This window comes from Rutidosis leptorrhynchoides, chromosome 3, assembly GCF_046630445.1.
Source record: "Rutidosis leptorrhynchoides isolate AG116_Rl617_1_P2 chromosome 3, CSIRO_AGI_Rlap_v1, whole genome shotgun sequence".
NCBI lineage: Eukaryota > Viridiplantae > Streptophyta > Magnoliopsida > Asterales > Asteraceae > Rutidosis > Rutidosis leptorrhynchoides.
The window spans coordinates 330,007,409-330,027,252 of NC_092335.1; the positions used below are offsets into that span (position 1 = coordinate 330,007,409).

General features: G+C 36.7%; 1 protein-coding gene and 1 long non-coding RNA gene across 7 annotated transcripts; both read left to right on the forward strand.

Moving 5' to 3' along the window:
* The first annotated feature begins 11,369 nt into the window (after nt 1–11,369).
* LOC139897509 (uncharacterized) lies at nt 11,370–14,177 on the forward strand. 6 transcript variants are annotated; one of them, XR_011776607.1, is made up of 5 exons: nt 11,370–11,751; nt 11,862–13,171; nt 13,261–13,342; nt 13,465–13,753; nt 13,892–14,177. It is a non-coding gene; the product is annotated as an uncharacterized lncRNA (long non-coding RNA). The 6 variants fall into 6 exon arrangements; XR_011776608.1 differs by having other exon boundaries at nt 13,275–13,342; XR_011776610.1 differs by having other exon boundaries at nt 11,377–11,751; nt 11,831–11,935; nt 13,106–13,342.
* Nucleotides 14,178–17,953: 3,776 nt separating this feature from the next.
* Nucleotides 17,954–18,947, forward strand: LOC139901125 (uncharacterized). The gene is made up of 2 exons (XM_071883863.1): nt 17,954–18,059; nt 18,158–18,947. Exon 2 carries the CDS (start codon nt 18,462–18,464, stop codon nt 18,945–18,947), a length of 486 nt encoding a protein of 161 aa, XP_071739964.1. The 5' UTR covers nt 17,954–18,059; nt 18,158–18,461.
* The last annotated feature ends 897 nt before the right edge of the window (nt 18,948–19,844 follow it).

Sequence of the window (19,844 nt, forward strand, 5' to 3'; positions counted from 1 at the left end):
TTGTTACGATTTGATATATATAGGTTAAACCTATAACTCACCAACATTTTTGTTGACGTTTAAAGCATGTTTATTCTTAGGTGAATATTAAGAGCTTCCGCTGTTGCATACTAAAATAAGGACAAGATTTGGAGTCCATGTTTGTATGATATTGTGTAAAAACTGCATTCAAGAAACTGATTTCGATGTAACATATTTGTATTGTAAACCATTATGTAATGGTCGTGTGTAAACAGAATATTTTAGATTATCATTATTTGATAATCTACGTAAAGCTTTTTAAACCTTTATTTATGAAATAAAGGTTATGGTTTGTTTTAAAAATGAATGCAGTCTTTGAAAAACGTCTCATATAGAGGTCAAAACCTCGCAACGAAATCAATTAATATGGAACGTTTTTAATCAATAAGAACGGGACATTTCACCAGTGGTTTTCAACGATCCACTTATGAAGCTGGTTCGTCTAGTCAACATTGGGATCACGATGTAGTTGAAAATATCTGATTCTGAAAGTGATGAAATTGAGGAAATTCAATGTGAAAGTTTTTTTAAATGAATCAGAAGTTCAGAGAGAGGGTGACTCAGGGATGTTAATGATCATGGATTCAGCTGAACAAACAGAGAACAAGTCAGCTCCAGAGGACAATCGAAATTTTGATAATATTGAAAATATTTTGAGGGGGTCTAGTGTCGCTAATGAATTTAATGAACATCAATTTGTCAACATGACATCTCCAATCGATGAATTTGGGATACACTTTGAGAAGGAGATTTTATCAAAGGGCGAAGAAGATACTACGACTTCTCCTGATCTTAATGTTCCATTTCAAACTGCATAAATTGTTCTTGAGCGTGATGCTGATTATCAACTTGATGAGGATGAAGAGAAGGTGATTCTTCGTTCACCATTCATAAAACAACAAGCTTATAAAATCTATGGTGATTATGATCTCGTCCTTTCTGCCTCAATGAGTGTTCTGGGTGCATGAAAATATCATAAGAAACTGGAATATCTCAAAGCTTATCTGAATGTTCGCAACAAATTCAAATTGAAGAATGAAGAGAAACTTCAAGAACAGCGGAATTCAGAAATCAAAAGCATTAACAAGATTTTGATGATTAACAAGGATGGAATGAAGATGTCATTGTTTTACGTGACAAGAATGGATGATGAGGACTATCAGTTCTCAGAAGCGGATTTTGATAGATTAAAGATGAACGACATTATCTACATCTACAATTACTTGATAGATCTGAATGAATCTATGACAATTTATCATGCTACTGCAATGAAGGAGGTCTACAGATTTATTCTTGACTCAATGAGATGGATGTCTGTTCACGACTTTCAGATGGGGTTGGAATCTGGACACAAAAAGCTCGGAATCAAACCGCCAAATCAAGTGATTGAAGAGCTAAGATATATGTCCTTACTTGAAGTAAGTGGCTGTCCATATGAGTTTGTGTTTGTCAATTCTTACTATACAAAGGTCTTCATCAGAGTTTCAAACTTCAGAAGATACTCAGACGGAATGTTGATGTATGCTTTCAAATACTTGAAATGGAGACTGATCAACAAATGCTATTCATCTGAAGATAATGAGATAGTCAAATATATTCTCACGAGATTGAAGAGTAGTCTCAAAACAAGAGTGAACATAAGAAGATATGAGAGTCTCAAAGGATTCAAATCCAAAGTTCACTTTAGAGGAACAAAGTTCCTTTAAATATCTTAATAGGATTACATTGTAATTTTCACATTTAACACTAAGGGGGAAATTGTTAGAACCCCGAAATATGTATAGTGTTAATGTGAAATAAGCCTAAATGAAGGTTCCTTAAAAGAGGGCTATTTAAGGAACCTAAGTAGTCCTAATTAGATAGCCATTGCATTGTAACTGAGTTCTAGAAGTTGTGGAATGTAATTTTATCGATTCTCTCTAATACCAAATCTGTTCTTCACTTACCGAGTCTCACTCTAACTCATCACATCTTCTAATCTCACCATGATTTGACCTATCAATCTTTCTCAGTGAGGTAACCTATGTTTACTCGAAATTTAATCAAGATTTTTGGGGTCATATCTATAAACTAAAAGGTATCTTTTCGTTTACGTATATACTACGTAGTTGTTTTTATAAAACTTGTGTATGCCAAATCTGTTACATTTTGTATCAGATATAGGATGTTTATGTTAGAATTGTTGTTAATTTAGTTTTAATTAGAAGTGTTATAATGTTGAGGTTATCAAAAGAGAAGGTGTTTTTATAAAGATAGATATATGGGAAAGAGACTTTTAGAAGTAAAGATCTTTTTTATTAAACTCAAATTTGTGAATGTATTTTTTTGTGTACTTCAACTTGCACCATCTTTTGGGTATTTATAGCCATGATATGTCGATTATCAAAAGTCAGGTGAAGAATTTTCTAGTTAATCAAGTGAGTTCTACATATTACTCACTAAATATCTATAGTTATTTAATTAATTATTTCTAGAAATACATTATTGATTTTAAAACTCTTCGTTAATGTATTTCGTTGTTACTCCGAGCATGTTGCGTAGGATCTTGAACTTTGGTCTTGCTAGTGCTTTAGTGAAAATGTCAGCAATTTGCTCTTCAGTGCTGCAGTGTTGTAATTCAATATCTTTCTTGGCAGAGACTTCTCGTAATAAGTGATATTTGATATCAATGTGTTTTGTTCTACCATGAAACACAAGATTCTTAGCCATCGCAATTGCAGACTTGATATCGTAGAATATTTGAGTAGCTTCACCTTGTTTCTCTCCCATATCTTCTAGTATTCTTCTTAGCTGAATGGCTTGATTTGCTGAGTTTGCGGCTGCGACGTACTCGGCTTCGGCTGATGATTATGCCATTGTTTCTTGTTTCTTTGATGCCCATGAGAATACACTAGCTCCAAGCGTGACTGCGTATACTGAAGTACCACTACAACAAAAGTGGGAATATAGGACCATTTTTTCTGGGACCTAGTAAAATAAGGTCGTAAAAGCTACTTAGATAGGACCAGACGATATTTAGGGTCTCATTATGATATACTCTTTTAGAGTTATGTCCTAAAGAGCTCTTTTATGGGACACATTATTTTTTTGTGTCCTATTATCAAATATTTTCATAGGACACTTAGAAAGTGGATCCTAATAGAGGAGCTTATAAGGCCTTTATTCGTTAGTGTCTCATTATGTGTTTATGTAATAGGACACTTGTCATGAAGTCATATTAAATATGCGTTTAGAGGCCATTTATTTTCGAGAGTCTTATTATACTGTAGCATAATAGGACATTTTGTACATATGTCCTATAAATGTATGCTAATAGGATGAATTAGTTATTGGGGTCCTAATTATCATAATAGTTAATATGATATAATAGGATATTTAAATTGTGTACCATATAAAAGGACTTTATAAGACATTTAAATGCGTGTGTCTTATTATTTGATAGAGTAATAGGACACATGATATGACGGTCATATGAAAGATACTCTTTATAAGACATTTATTTGTGTGAGTCGTATTATAGTAGATATAATAGGACACTTAAAATCTTTAATTGAACACTTTTAGTTTTTGAGGTCATAATTATCATATGATTTGATAGGATACTTTAATTGTGAATCATCAAGTTTCGTTATAAGACATTTTAACGGTTTAGTTTTTGCATTATGTGTTAATTTAATATGACACTTTATATAAAAGTCATATGAAATAAATTATCATAGGACATTTATTTATCCTAGTCATATCATATATTTAGCTAATATGACATGTAATACTTATGTCGTATCATTGTCAATTTTTAGGACACTTTTAGCTTTTGGGGTCATAATTATCATATAATTTTATAGGAAACTTTAATTGTGAGTCATCAAATGGTACTTTATAAGACATTTAACGGTTTAATGTCGTATTATGTGTTAATTTAATAGGACACTTTATATTAAAGTCATATGAAATAAACTATAATAGGACATTTATTTGTCCTAGTCATATTATATATTTAGCTAATAGGACATGTAATTTTTATGTCGTATCATTGTCAATTTTTAGGACACTTTTAGTTTTTAGGGTCATAATTATCATATGATTGCATATGACACTTTAATTGTGAATCATAAAATGGTACTTTATAAGGAATTTAACAGTGTAGTGTCGTATTATGTGTTACTATAATATGACACCTTATATAAAAAGGGGATGATTTTAACACACCCTTTTTTGATCCTCACACACCTATTTTAACCTTTTACTCTTCTAATAATACTCCATTTCTTTAAATTGGCGTGTGATGATCAAAAAAGTGTGTGTGAGAATCATCCCCTATATAAAAGTCATATTAAATATAATATCATAGGACATTTATTTGTCCTAGTCGTATCATTTCTTAAGCTAATAGGATATGTCATACTTATGTCGTATCATTGTAAATATTAGTACACTTTTAGTTTTTTTTTTTAAGGGGAAACTGATATATCCACCATTAGATGTCAATGAGAGAAACACTGTCAGGAGTAAAACTGTTTTGCCCCCGTTTTCCTAGGTTCAACGGACAACAAGACTTTGGCTCGTTTTATGGATTATTGTGAAGTTGACTCGACCGGGGCCCTAGTTGATCCTGGGCCGAATGGGTTTGTTACTCAAATAAAAATGATTGATTCTTGACTATTATTTGACCATTACTTTAATTTTGGGGAAGAAGATTTTGAAGTAATTTTCCTTTATATCCAAATCAAGTTTGATACAGTAATATGTTATATGTATGTCTATCAGTTTGGCCACTAGAACATTATTTTGCTAAAATTGTGTCGCTCTGTGTTCGTTAATGTAAATTAGATTTAGGGTGAATTTTATTATTTATCTACAACGTTTGCATAAGATTATAATTCTCTGGATATTTAGCTAAAGAGGAGTTGCTAGATTGTAACCATTTGAATAGATTAGTAAAGTTTTGGGTAACTCGATGTACCATACTTTCTACACTCTTATCAACCAAAATATAGAAAGAAATGGTACTTGTAACTATGGGTTGAAAAAGAAGAGAACCGAAAGAAGAAAAGAAAAGGAGAAGTGAAAGAAAAAAAAAAGAGATGATTGATAATGATGGTACAAGGACAAAATATTAGTCCTTCAAAGCAACAAAAAACATATACTCTCTCCGTCCCATATTAATGGTCCACCTTTCCTTTTTCGTCTGTCTCAAATTAATAGTCCACTTCCATAAATGGAAAAAAAAAATTGGTTAAAGTACTTTTATACCCTTACTTTATTTAAGTAAGACAAAAGTATAAGGAAAAAGTAATGAGTAAAACTGGAAAAAAGGCAAAAAGTAGACAAAAATACATGTGACAGTCACTTTTTTTTAAACTGTGTATTTTTTGTCTGTGGACTATCAAATTGGGACGGAGGGAGTATCAATGTAGTAGTACCCGAACACACAGTATAAGAGACACGTGGCTCCCCCATACATATATGTCTGGGTTTTCTCTCCAAGAACTAAATTTTCCAGCACCGTGAGAAAATTTGGTCAATCTTATAACGTATGATCTTATACAAAATTCTCATGGTGACACTTTAATGCCTACAAAGTGTAATGAATTGCATATAGTTGAATTTGGACCCTCTACGGTATGCAAAAACTCAAAGAAGACATATTCTGATTCCATGTAATAACATATCAATACCATCCTCGAGATTTTGCTTAGAATCAATCAGCATCTTCAGCTCGACTCCCCAATTTCACTGTCTTCCACAAAATCTTGCCCTCTGTACACAATCAATAGTTAAGATGGTGCAAATATCACCCAAAATCTAATTCTAATTATTATATAAAAGTATATGTATATTTAGCCTTGAATATCAACATTTAGAAGTAATAATATTGTCAAGTAACAGGGACGAATACTTCTTTAGTTTTGGGCCCATCATGAGGTGGCGACAATTATGACCAATTTTTCCAGCAACTTGTACATCTCTATGTCGAATTAGGTTTTCTGTTTGTTCCATAAGGTTAATTCGATGAGGTTATTATTACATTACACTACACTACATACTAAACCACGTAATTTTCCTTAAACCACGTAATTTTCCTTCACTCCCATTGCCTAAACCCTCTAAACTTCACTGTTATACTGTTCCAGGTTACTGTTACACTGTTTCACAATATACTGCCCCACCTTCCCCCCTCTTCCAGAAGGCGCCTCACACCATCCCCATCAACAATATCTGATCTCCGTAGTTCTTTTTAGATAAAGAACAATTCTTCACTTTGTTAGTTGTTAGGTTTAGTTAAATAGCTCGATTAACCGTCTATTAGTTCAGTTTTGGATTTGTGTTGTGATCAACATTTCCCTCTCATATTTTCTGTAATTGAATCTCAGTTTGTATTGATATTGTAATCAATTTCATCGCTTCCAATCTATTGAAGCTTTCGGGTTGATTATCAATTGAATTCAGTTTAAATACTTAGTTTAATCATAACAGTGGTATCAGATTTCACGACTCGATTCCTGTGACCAATTGATCAATTGATTCAGGTATGGTTATGGCAACATGGAACACCGCCGGCGGCAGCGACGGCAATGAATTAGACGCCATTAGAACTTCAATTGTGGAATTGACTCAATCGATTCATCAATTGAATGGACACATTGATGGCGTAGTTACACAACAACAGTATCTCTCTAATGATATGCAACGATTGCGTAATGGTGAAGTGATTCATAATCGTCCGATGCAGCTATCAAGAGTCACTAAACTCGATTTTCCCAAATTTGACGGTGATAACGTCAGAGGATGGATATGTCGCTGTAATCAGTTTTTTACAGTAGATAGGGTTGAAGATGATGATAAGGTTCGAATTGCTTCTATTCACATGTATAAGAAGGCTCTCAATTGGCATCAACAATACACAAGGATACATGGTGAAGTGATCGATCGGAATGTTTATGTTGAAGCTGTTTCAAAACGTTTTGGTACTACAGTGGAAGATCCATTGGCTGAGCTTAAACATTTGAGGCAAACTGGAACAGTTGAGGCTTATTATGATGAATTTGAGCAACTTCTGAATAAGGTGGACATTAGTGTTCAACAGGCTATTAGTTTATTTTTGGCAGGCCTGCAGAAGGAAATTGAGCTCAATGTTAGGATGTTTAGGCCTACTAGCTTGGAAGATGCTTATTCTTTGGCCAAATTACAAGTAGATACTATGGTAGTGGCCAAAAAAAGGTATACTCCCTTATTACCTGCTCCTAGAACTGTTTACAACACTAGAGCTAATGTGTACACCCCTGCTGCAACTCAAACTGTTAGTCTGCCACCTTCAAGTACACAATTAGCCTTACTTGCAGTGCCTTACAATGCTAGTTCTAGGGTGAATAAGAAGTTAACTCAAAAAGAAATCGAGGAAAAAAGGGCAAAACACCTGTGTTTTTATTGTGATGAAAAGTACTCACCAAACTACAAATGTAATGGTCAATTGTACTCATTAGAAGTTGTGGCCAATGAAGATGTAGAAGAGGTGGTGGTACCTACTGATGATAGTAATGCGGAAGTTGTTACTGAAGTGACAGAATATGAGTCATTTGCACAGCCACACTTGTCCTTAAATGCACTCACAGGAACCAATAACTATCAAACCATGCGGGTTAGTGGCAAGGTGAATAAGTATAAGGTCCACATACTTATAGATTCTGGCAGTACACATAATTTCCTTGATTATGAAACTGCAAAGAAGTTAGGGTGTAGGTTGAGCAAGATGGCACCCATGCAGGTTAATGTGCCAGGAGGTAATAAGCTTTTAACCTCAACCAGTTGTGATAAGGTGGTTTGGACTATTAATAGTGCAACCTTCTCTAGTGACATGGTACTTATTCCACTAGGAGGGAGTGAAATGGTATTGGGAGTTCAATGGTTACAGACATTAGGTGATATTCAGTGGAATTTTGAGGAGATCAAAATGTCTTTCAAGTATAGGGGTAGTAGAGTGCAGTTAAGAGGTACAAGGAAATCTGAATTACAATGGTTAGAAGCAAAAAGAATGCCACAAGCTCACTTGTCCTCTATGATGCTATGTGTATACCCTACTAGTGATTGTGAGTTTAGTAACATTTCACTAACCTCAAATTCACAAGTACCAGCTGAAATCACAACGTTATTGAATGAGTTTGCAGATGTGTTTGCTGTACCTAAACAGCTACCACCTCAAAGATTAAAGGATCACAAAATTCCTTTAAAAGAAGGTACACAACCAATCAACATCCGACCTTACAGACATCCACCAAACCAGAAGGATGCCATTGAAGCAATGGTGAATGAGTTGCTAGAATCTGGAGTCATAAGGTCAAGTCAAAGTCCATACGCAGCACCCATTGTTATGGTGAAGATAAAGGACGGGTTCTGGAGGATGTGTGTGGATTACAGGGCTTTAAATAAGCAAACAATCAAAGATAAATTTCCCATTCCTATAATAGAGGAACTGATAGATGAATTGGTGGGATCTAAAGTATTTTCAAAACTAGACTTGAGGTCAGGATACCATCAAATCAGGATGTATGAGGATGATATTGCCAAGACTGCATTCAAGACACATGAGGGTCATTATGAATTTTTGGTCATGCCCTTTGGTCTCACTAATGCACCCTCCACATTTCAAGCCCTAATGAATGAGGTATTTAAGCCCTTTCTAAGGAAATTTACACTTGTATTTTTTGATGACATATTGGTGTATAGTAATAGCTTGTCTGAGCATATACAACACTTAAGGGTGATTTTACAAACCATGAGGGAACATGTGTTGTTTGCTAAGCAGAGTAAATGTGTTTTTGCAACCCAAAGTGTGGAGTATTTAGGGCATGTGATCACTGAACAGGGGGTCAGTACTGCACCTTCAAAAATAGAGGCAATAACCACTTGGCCAATCCCTAAGAATTTGAAACAATTAAGGGGTTTCTTAGGGCTCACAGGGTATTATAAAAGGTTTGTTAAGGATTATGCCTCAATTGCTCAACCATTGACTAGGTTACTTAAGAAAAATGCTTTTCTGTGGGATGAAGAGGCAACACTTGCCTTTGAAAAGTTAAAGTTAGCATTGCAAACCTCACATGTGCTACAGCTGCCAGACTTTACAAAAGAGTTCACTATTGAGACTGATGCATCAGGGGTGGAAATTGGTGCCATTTTACAGCAAGATGGCCACCCTATAGCTTATTTGAGTAAAACCCTAGCTCCTAGGCACCAATCCTTGTCCACTTATGAGAAGGAATTTCTGGCAGTCATTATAGCTTTAGATAAATGGAGAGGGTATTTGTTAGACAATCACTTTAAGATAAAAACTGATCATGTGAGTCTAAAGTACCTCATGGACCAAAGGATTACAACACCTACACAGATGAAGTGGCTGCCCAAGCTTATGGGTTTTGATTATGAAATTTGTTACAAAAAGGGGAATGAAAATATGGGAGCAGATGCATTGTCTAGAAGAATGTATGGTGGTCAACTATTTCAGATTCATATTTCAAGTATTTCTAGCAATATGGAAGCTAGGGTGATAGACAGTGTACTCAAGATATGGATATGCAACAATTCATATCTAAATTGCAAAATAAAGAAGTTCAATCCAAACATTATTTGTGGAAAGATGGCAAGTTATGGAGGAAGAACAAGTTGGTGGTAGGAGCTGATAGTGCTTTAAGGACTGAGCTGATACACCATTTCCATGATGATTCAGTTGGTGGCCATTCTGGGGTACATGGCACTATCCACAGGTTAACAACAAGTTTTTATTGGAAAGGTTTAAGGCATGATGTCAGACAATATGTGAGGGCTTGTCAAATCTGCCAACAATGTAAGCCTGATTTAGCTATGTCACCAGGGTTGCTGCAGCCTTTACCTATTCCAAAAAGGGTTTGGGCAGAAATATACATGGACTTCATAGAGGGATTACCATCTTCTAATGGGAAAACAGTTGTTTTGGTAGTGGTTGATAGGCTGAGCAAATATAGTCACTTTATTACTTTAAAACATCCATTTACAGCTCATCAAATTGCAACTGTTTTCATTGACAATGTGTATAAGCTTCATGGGTTGCCAGAAACAATAGTGAGTGACAGGGATAAGGTATTTTTGAGCTTGTTTTGGCAGGAGCTATTCAGGCAACTAAAGGTCAAGCTTCATTTATCCACAGCCTACCATCCTCAAACTGATGGTCAGACTGAAATAGTCAACAAGAGTGTGGAGTGTTACTTAAGATGTATGACTGGGGAGAAACCAAAAGATTGGGCCAATTGGTTGTCACATGCTGAGTATTGGTATAACACCCATTTCCATACAGCTATTGGCACTACTCCTTTTGAAGTTTTGTATGGCCAAAGTCCTAAAGATGTGGTCAATTATAACAAAGGAGCTAGTAAGGTTGACTTGGTTGAAAGATCTCTGTTGGCAAGAGAAGAGGCAATGAATATGCTCAAATACCATTTGACAAGAGCACAGGATAGAATGAAGTGTTATGCAGACAAAAAGAGGACTGAGAGATCATTTGTAGTAGGTAATTGGGTCTATGTTAAGTTGCAACCATATATAGGCAGCTCACCTTAAGGGGTAACACTTTCAACAAGTTATCTCAGAAGTATTATGGGCCATTTGAAGTGGTTAAACAAGTGGGCCAGGTGGCTTATCAGTTGCAGCTACCACACACTTCAAGAATCCACCCAGTTTTTCATGTTTCACAGTTAAAGTTACACAACGGCAGTCCACCCGTGGAAATGAGCAAGATTCCAACAGTTAACCAGGATGATTTGCTTATAGTTGAACCTGCTAAAATTTTAGATCGACGTCTTACAAAGAAAGGCGATGGAGCTACGGTCTCATTATTGGTGCAATGGCAGAATGGTAGTGCAGATGATGCAACTTGGGAGGTGATTGAAGACTTCCAGCAACGATTCCCAGATTTTAATTTGGATTCTTGAGGTCAAGAATCATTTGAAGAGGGAGCAATTGTTATGGATAATTGGAAGTCAACAAAAGTCTTGTTAATTCAAAAGTCTTGTGAGCAGCACGTGGGTTCCAGCTGGTTTGGCACGCTTTCTGCACGTGACCTTAACAACTCTGTTAGTTGTTAGGTTTAGTTAAATAGCTCGATTAACCGTCTGTTAGTTCAGTTTTGGATTTGTGTTGTGATCAACATTTCCCTCTCATATTTTCTGTAATTGAATCTCAGTTTGTATTGATATTGTAATCAATTTCATCGCTTCCAATCTATTGAAGCTTTCGGGTTGATTATCGATTGAATTCAGTTTAAATACTTAGTTTAATCATAACATCTCCTTAGTTCTTTTTAGATAAAGAACAATTCTTCACTTTATTATACATCTATATAACAACAAAAGGCCTGTAATGATTTGGTTATGAGAAATTGTCGTTCTAATTTGGGCCACATGTTTTTTGTTGTTGTTTTCAGTACAGTAACAAAAAGTAATCCTCAAATCAGCCGTCCTCTTTCACATATCTCTCTCTGTTCAAAAGTGAAATACCCCAAATGTTCTTGACGGTAGATTATGTCTTTCATGCCGCTGTATTAGGCGATGCCACTACCACCTACGAATCCGTAACGATTTTCCGAACAATACCGTACAAATTTTATATATTTACACGAGATTCTGCGAAATCTCCGGAACCATCTCCGGTGACTAGAACTTCGAGGAAGGCGACGGCTTGAATTGGTTACTCTCGGCAACGAAAGTAAGCTGACTTATGTAGCCGGTTTCTTTTAATTCTATTAATAATATTGTGTGGAATTAATTTTGGGTTTTAAATCTAGGGTTTTGCTTTTTTGTTTGGAACTGATGTAGATGATGATTGGGATTTGGATTTTTTGTGAGGTTTTTATGCTTTTGCGGTGTGCTCGATGAGCAACGATTCAAAGGTTTTCTCATGATGCTACATTTTTTGATTTTCTATTTATTAACAGGTGACTTTTGTTATACATTCAGTATGTTAGAATTAGTTCATTAAAATCTAAGGCGAACTTTACGGTCACAATCCTTGGAAGTATTGTGACCCAAAATATTTATATTTATATAGAGATTAAAGTTGATGTCAAAGTTATCACATGGGTATTACCTACCTTAGAATCCTTAAAATGTAATCCCCTTAGAATTGTATTTGTTTAGTATATGTGGAACTATCGGTATTTTACATTAACTGCTATTTTTTATATTGCTATGGCAATCTTCTTAGTTTTAAGTTCTGAATTTAGATTCATTTTTAGTTTATGATTCGATTTTGACCACCGATTGTGATTCATATTGAAAATGCAGAGTCAAGAATTTTTAGATGTTGGTATTTTATACTATTCATATGTAATATGTATATGTATATATGTATTGTTACTAACAAACGAATCGGTCTGGTAAGATTTCTGATTTTTTTCAGAGTTATCCTTGCAAATCTAACAATGTAGGTTACACTTCTCAAACTAAGGTAGCTTTTATAGTTTGTCTTTACCCGTTCGCAATTAAATGTCACATAAGCATGCGTTGTTTTGTATAACTACTCTGTAATATTTATATTGCATTTCAAACTGCTATAATAGCACTTACTGGATTTTAAGAATGAATAAAGGCGTGTTTTTGTAATCAAGCTGGGATCTCTCTACACTGCAAAACTAAGGACCTGAAAGGGTGAGCATCTGGCTCCAACCTTGCCTAATACATTATAGTAGAAAAAGGTCATGTCATTTGAGTGTTACCCACCTCATGTGTTACCCACCAAGTTTTTGGTTCAACTTAATTTCTAGATGAATTTCACACCATGTAGCATAACGTCATTTCTGTTTGTATGTATCTAAACATTGCGGCGCAACGTGCGGATTTTGGTTAAAGATTTCTTTTTTCCTGTGACGATTACAAATTCAGTGTAAACGAGATGACATATGTTTACACTAAGTTGATACCTGGGGTTTCGCAATGGTCAATTTTGTTGTTTATCATTATCATTTTGTAATTTTATATAGTGTTTTTGTTATAATCACAGTTATGATTTTGTGAATAATGAGTATGATGGTTCGTATGCGCTTTAATTTCAAATAATACAGGTGTTTGCTGCTGCAGTTTACAGCCACTGCAAGAACATTATTTATTTGTTGAACTATTAAGATAAAGTAAGTTCATCGTTTCTTTTTCATACCTGTGTCATTTATGTAAAACCTTCAACATGCTTTATCATTTCAGCTCATCATCTATGCACTAGAATTTCTTCTTTAGTGTTTTTAGGCTTTCGCCGGACAAAATTTGGTACATTGATAAGATGCTCAAAGTTCTTGATGTTCATGGTATGTTCTTTCTTTACATTTTTGTTTTATAAAACTGTTATAGATTATTGTACTGTCGTTTTTGGTGTAATGAATGGTGTTTCTTTTTGTGTTTTTATATATTGTTTATAAATCCATTGTAGGTGTCACAAAGTTTGATCGTGATGTTTTGTTACATTTTGGTTTGATGAGCGGGTTAAAGCGTATTCTAACGACAATCGTTCACGTTATCACAAGTGTTGTGGAGATGGGCTTACAAATGAATTTAACAGTTGCATCATTTTAACAATAACAAACATCAATTTCATTTCATTACAAAAAAAATACAGTAACAGCAATAATCACAGATTACATAGGTTGCATCCAGAGCGTTAGTTCGATCAAACCCGCCGGGAACAAGACCAAGAGGATAATCAACCTTATTGATTTCAGGTAAATAAACTATATACTAATATTGTACTGCCTATGACATGACATTGAGAACCATTTATAACACCTCTAACGTATGCATCAACCTCTTTGTTAATAATCTTTTGTTTGATACTAGACACCTTTTGTTATAAATTGTAGGCACATCAAAGAGAAATAAGATGCATCAATCTCCTCTGTAGGACTACTCGCCTTTTTTAATAAACTATATAGGCAAAAAATGATACATATGTAACTATATATTGTAAGGAATAATGGGCTACAACTCATGCAAGGAACAACTTTTGTAGGATTACCCAGCTGCTACAACTCATGTAAGAAACAAGTGCAACTATTGTATAAACCGAACAACGTATGAAAGATGCAATGTAGGAATTAACTATTCTGGATGCAAACTGATCAATCCTTAATTAATGATGTTACTTAATTACGGATTGAGTGCAATAAGATTACAATGAAGGATGGAATGTTGGATGATTATTTTGGGCCCCGATGATCGTCTTTCACTTTAACTATCAAGTGATCAACCACCCCGACCCGGTCTTGATTGTCAATTAGCATAATTCACCTTAACTCAATGTGGAAAGTCCTTGGGCAAAGTCACAAGTGAAATTCACAAAGGCTTAGGCAAATGACAGAGAATCAACAACCCATAAATGAGAGGCCAAACTCCCTATTTATAGTATTCGAGATATCCGCGGTCTGCGAGACACTTAACTATTCGCGGAAATTCAGCGGATTAAACCGCAGTCATTTATTTGCGCGGAAACATAGCTGCTATACTTATTTTCAGCGAGTACTTCATAACCTTGCATTATTGTGCGCGTAGTTCTGCCCTTAGCCTTTAGCAAGTAAAATATACATATACAATGCTATGTATATGATCAAGTCCCCCCAGTTTATTATGATACATTTTCGCGAAGCAAATGTATCATGATAAACTCTAAAATGAAAGAAGTGCTTCTTTAAAATATTTCGCAAACGATATTTTATAATTTTTACCGTCCATTTATTACCGTTGTTTTTATTAGGCTCAATGCGTAATTACAACGGTAACTTTTCGTCATTCTGTCAAATCAATACGGTGTAACGGTTAGAAATTTACCGTTTACACGTTACGGTAATTTCAGCCGTTTAAATGTAATGATTACCCTTTCAACTTGCTCACCATAATTCCAATTATAAATAGCTGGTTATTCCGAATAAAAACTTTACGCTTTTCTCTTCCAATTTCACATTCAATCATATTTTTTCAATCACAATCGTACTGTGCAATTAACGATTCCAACCTTTAATTTTCTTCAATTCAACATCCGATTTAGTTAAATGGCGTCTTCTTCCTCGATGCATACTCCTGGGGGTTATGTTTCCTATATGACGGAAACAAAACTCCAAACCCTACAGGAGTGGTATCCGCCACTTGCACAATTTGTGCCTACCGCACCCTTACCAGAACAGCGAGCTGGCACTCCCCCTAAGGGGACGATTACCGTATATGAGGCTGCCATCTCTCAAGGCAACCTCCGATTTCCACTTACAGAATTTTTCCGCAATGTCTGCGAGTATTATAAGATCGCTATGGCACAGCTTCATCCGAATGCGGTTAATAAAATTGTTCTGTTCGAGATGTACTGCCATGCCAACAACAAACAACCGCTGTTAAACGTGTTTCGCATGTGTAATAGTCTGATTTTATACGATGTAGGATGGTTTTCATTCCGCAGCAAACTGGGCACAATGATTTCGCGTAAAGATTCAATATGCAATTGGCGCGGTTCTTTCTTTTACATCAATGACACCGCCTCTAAGGCAGCTTCTACATATCGCTCCACTAGCAATTGAGCGTCTATAGTGGAGACCAGATGTAGAAGGTTATCGCTCCCTCCCAAATTGTTGCCCAAGTATCTCTGATAGAGGATTGCACTTCTCTCTTCATCAGAGAGTAGCGGTTGGGGCAATCGGGGGATCACGACGGGGACCGGGTCAGGTACCGGCGGCGTCTCCGGTTGAGGAAGAGGTAGGCGGTCTGGTGGACTAGGGGGGAGGGGTTCCCCGCGTCAAAGACAGGAGAGCCTTCTATCTCTTCCAGTCTTATAAAGGAGAGAAAGCAGGATGAACAGGCTTGAGTGTCGATAGGTGACTTTAAGGTAGGCGCCTATCTCTTGTTATACTATAGCAACGGGATCAGTCGGGATTGGTGCCCTAAATGAAGGGAAATCTATAAAAAATTAGCGTTTTGCCCAGATAGAACTTTTTCAATTCATGATCTGCTCTACGAAGGGAAAAGTGAGTTGCAAGTCGAGAAAGAGAGAGAACTGCCTAAAAGGAGAAGTCAAAAAATGAGTCCTCGTAGTCAAGGTCAACGTACGTAGCAGCAAGGATGGTGCATCGCCTATTTCTCGTTCTCGCTCGGGAGCCAAAACGAACACGCCTGCTACCTACTGTACTGGACCTTCGACCAGGCATTCTACCTTTGTCGAATCGGAACCAATACCACTGCATTGCGCTCGACCATTTCTATTTACCCAGTTCATATCTTTGTTTCGTGTGTTCCCCGGAGGAATTCGATCTCTTCAATCTCGGGATACCACCTAAATAACTATAACAGCGGCCAGAGAGTCAAATAGGTCGGGAAGAAAGAGTCTGAGGTTGGGTTGGACGACATACATCTTGGTTGGTCTCGCCACCACAGGGGATTGGACATATATATATATATAATCTTTTATATAATCTTTCTTCTAAAAAAGGCAACTCATCTCTTTAGCAAGAAAGTGAATCCACCCAGTCAAGTGCAAAAAAAACACAGTAGAATCACGCAACGCACGCTGCTGGTGTGCTTCCTGCTCGCGAGGAAAGAAAGAAGAGCGACAAGGTTAAGTTCAGATTTGACTGTTTGCAGCATGGGAGCAGATTACCCAAAAAATACTTGGGAACAATGAAAAAACAAAAAAAAGATATCTCGGTAACGAAAACTATAGGGGGCTGTATTGGCGAGATCCAACGGTGAACAGCTGCCCAAAAGAAAAACCGCCTGGAAGTCCGAGGACCTTTAGTACTGTACTCTACCCCCGAACCAGCAGCCTTCGCGCCAAGCAAGACCGCCCTTGTCCCTTTCCTTTCTCCATTCCGCCTCCTTCTTTGCTTTGTTCCAATAGAGTCTAAGGCAAAGCTAAAGTGGTTCGTATGCCTACTTTACCTACTTGACGAAAGGCAACTAGCAACTCCGCAGAACTATAAAATTCATTCCAGAACTGTGAAAGACGAACCTTAGTATCCGTGTCTTTCTTAGATGAAGAATCGCGATCAACCTCGTTTTGAACCCAACTTTCTAGGGTTGTTTTTTTTTTCCATGGTATTCTACATATTGAAGGGCATCTAACCAGTTCGCGTGGTTCACCGGTTCCACCGATTAGACCCTTAGAGTGATTCAGTCGATACAGAGGTGCCCGAAATTGTGGAGGGCGCTTGATAATATTCCATTCCTTGAAAGGCGGTGAATACTAGAGCCAGTGAAACGGTAGCTACTAAAGCGTAAACTGCTCGTTTTTCCTTCCCCGCGAGTATAGCATGATGAGCCCAAGTTAAAATTGTTCTGTTCGAGATGTACTGCCATGCCAACAACAAACAACCGCTGTTAAACGTGTTTCGCATGTGTAATAGTCTGATTTTATACGATGTGGGATGGTTTTCATTCCGCAGCAAACTGGGCACAATGATTTCGCGTAAAGATTCAATATGCAATTGGCGCGGTTCTTTCTTTTACATCAATGACACCGCCTATGTGGACAGCAACATACCAAGAACATGGTGTACAGAACTTGATCCCAATCTTAATGAGAGACCTGTACTCGATGATCTTTAGAATGATATTCTCAATACTTTCAAAAACGCAGGCCTAATTCTGCGGGCTTATTCTAATGTACCGCTGTACATTGGCAGAGTTTCAATTCAATGACCATGGAGCGACCATGACACGCTTTTAGTTGACCAGGCAAAAAATGGTACTTCGCTTAAATTTATCGCATAATACTTCTTATACTTTTCGCATTATACTTTTGCTTTATATTATATATTTTTATTTTCGCAGAGGTTGCTCTTGACCTTATCATGAGGTCCGCTGATATCAGCAGGATCAGCCATGCTCGTCGCCTAAAAAATGGCGATGGCGAGATTGTTGTTATTGATGAGCCAATCATCAATACATGCCAAATTGCTGGTGGTGAGGACCGCGGCAAGCGAAAAGTTGTGGAATGTGCCACTACCCCGCGCACAAGAAAACGATTACGCTCTCTTTCTGAACAAGAAACGAGTAAGTAATTGTTAATTCGCTTTATTTGCTTATTACGCACTTTTTATGTTCGCATATACTTGCTATATTTGCTTATCTGGCTATAGTTGTTCTTTCAGAGTCATCTGCTGAAGCCACACCGCTCTACAACATTAGAGGGAGCATTCTCACAGATGTTCTTGAAGAGTCCGGCAAGAAAATTTATCTCTTTCATCTGACGCAGAGGCATCTAATGAGGAGGATGGGGGAGAAACTGATGCGCGAGAATCCGCAGCAGCAGAACAGGCCAATAGATTATACCGCAGGCTTTATAAATTTGTTCCCCATGAGACAAAAGACCAATACCGCAAACTCTCATACCCCGAAACTGCAAGACAGCGACTGCATAATTGCTACAATGCAATTTATCTAACAGTTGATAGTATGGAGCGCTTTACAGAGATGTCAGATGAGTATGATAAAGTAGTGAAGCTTGCAAACGCTCACGAGAGAAAAGCGCAAAAGGCGGAGGCGCGGCTCAAAAAGGTTATGGAGGAGAACGCCAGGCTCAAAAAGAGGGCGGAAACTGCGGAAACTGCTGCAAAAGATTTCACACAGTTGGTCAAGTATCTCCCAAAATTCGCAGATAAAGTGATGGACTCCAATCCAGTCACTGAAAAATTTCGATCGTATGCCCAAGCAGCAAAACTTGCCACTCGCTGTGAGTGGTATGATCTATTGTGCAAGCTTGGCGATCTTTCTCAACTTCTACCTTCTGACATGGTGAAAGAAATATGCGCCACAGATGATGCTCGCGAAGCACTCGAGAGAGCGAAAAAGGGGGTCGAGAAAGTCAGCATACCTGCCCTTGAAGAACTTAGCCAGCGTGAGGGCGTTTCAATCGCAGATATTGAAGCATTAGAGCTTTAAGTTTGCCTTAGCTATTTTTGAATGTACTTTCGCAATCTTGAATTGCGTTTTGTGTAACGATTCGCGATGTTTTCGCATTTAATATTAATCTCTTATTTACAATTCGTAGTTGCAACTTCTTTTATTTATATAGCGCTTTACATTATCATATATTCATAATTCAGACTTGCCCTTTGCAATTTTCGCATTCGCTATTGTGCACATAACAAAGCGTACTTTATGCGAAACAATCTTTTAATCATTATGAATCTTCTAAGTCCAACAAATTGATCCTTAGGCAAATTTAGCATTGCGAAGCATCTAAGTATTGGCAAGATCAAATACTTAGGAAATTTTTTCCTTTCGCAATTATTTTCAAATTAACACAAGTGGGCAATTTCATCACTTGGCTTTTAGCATGTTATTTCGCAATACACTTTTGCATTATTATAACATTTAAGTAGGCCATATTTTAGCGAAAACCGTGCCACTTTACTTAAAGTATCCGCAGAACAAATGTTAACTTAGTGTTATGAAAGATAAGTAATTGTATTCTGCGAAATACTCTTGTATTCTGCGAAATAATCACTATGCGTGGCCACACGCAGTGTATTCGCTTTGTTAAAGAAACAACTACTAACACTGAAATTAACTTTGCTTTATTCATTATTGTTTCGCATTACAAGGTTAAAAAATAAACGCAACAAGCATATTCGCATCATTATATCATTCATTGATGAAATTTCGCACTATTTAGGATTAACTGAATGTCCTTCAATACCCATATTCGCATTTGCCATAATCATAGCACAGAATGGCTCCACTTCCGCAGAAGTCAGCGTGCCAACTCCCTTATTAGCAGAAAATTTTAGCATACCATGTATAGTAGAAGGGATAACGCCAAACATGCACAAAGCA

Bases quoted from the DNA above. Each gene is read 5' to 3' on its own strand.
- LOC139901125 (XM_071883863.1), top strand. From the start codon at position 18,462: ATGGAGCGCTTTACAGAGATGTCAGATGAGTATGATAAAGTAGTGAAG.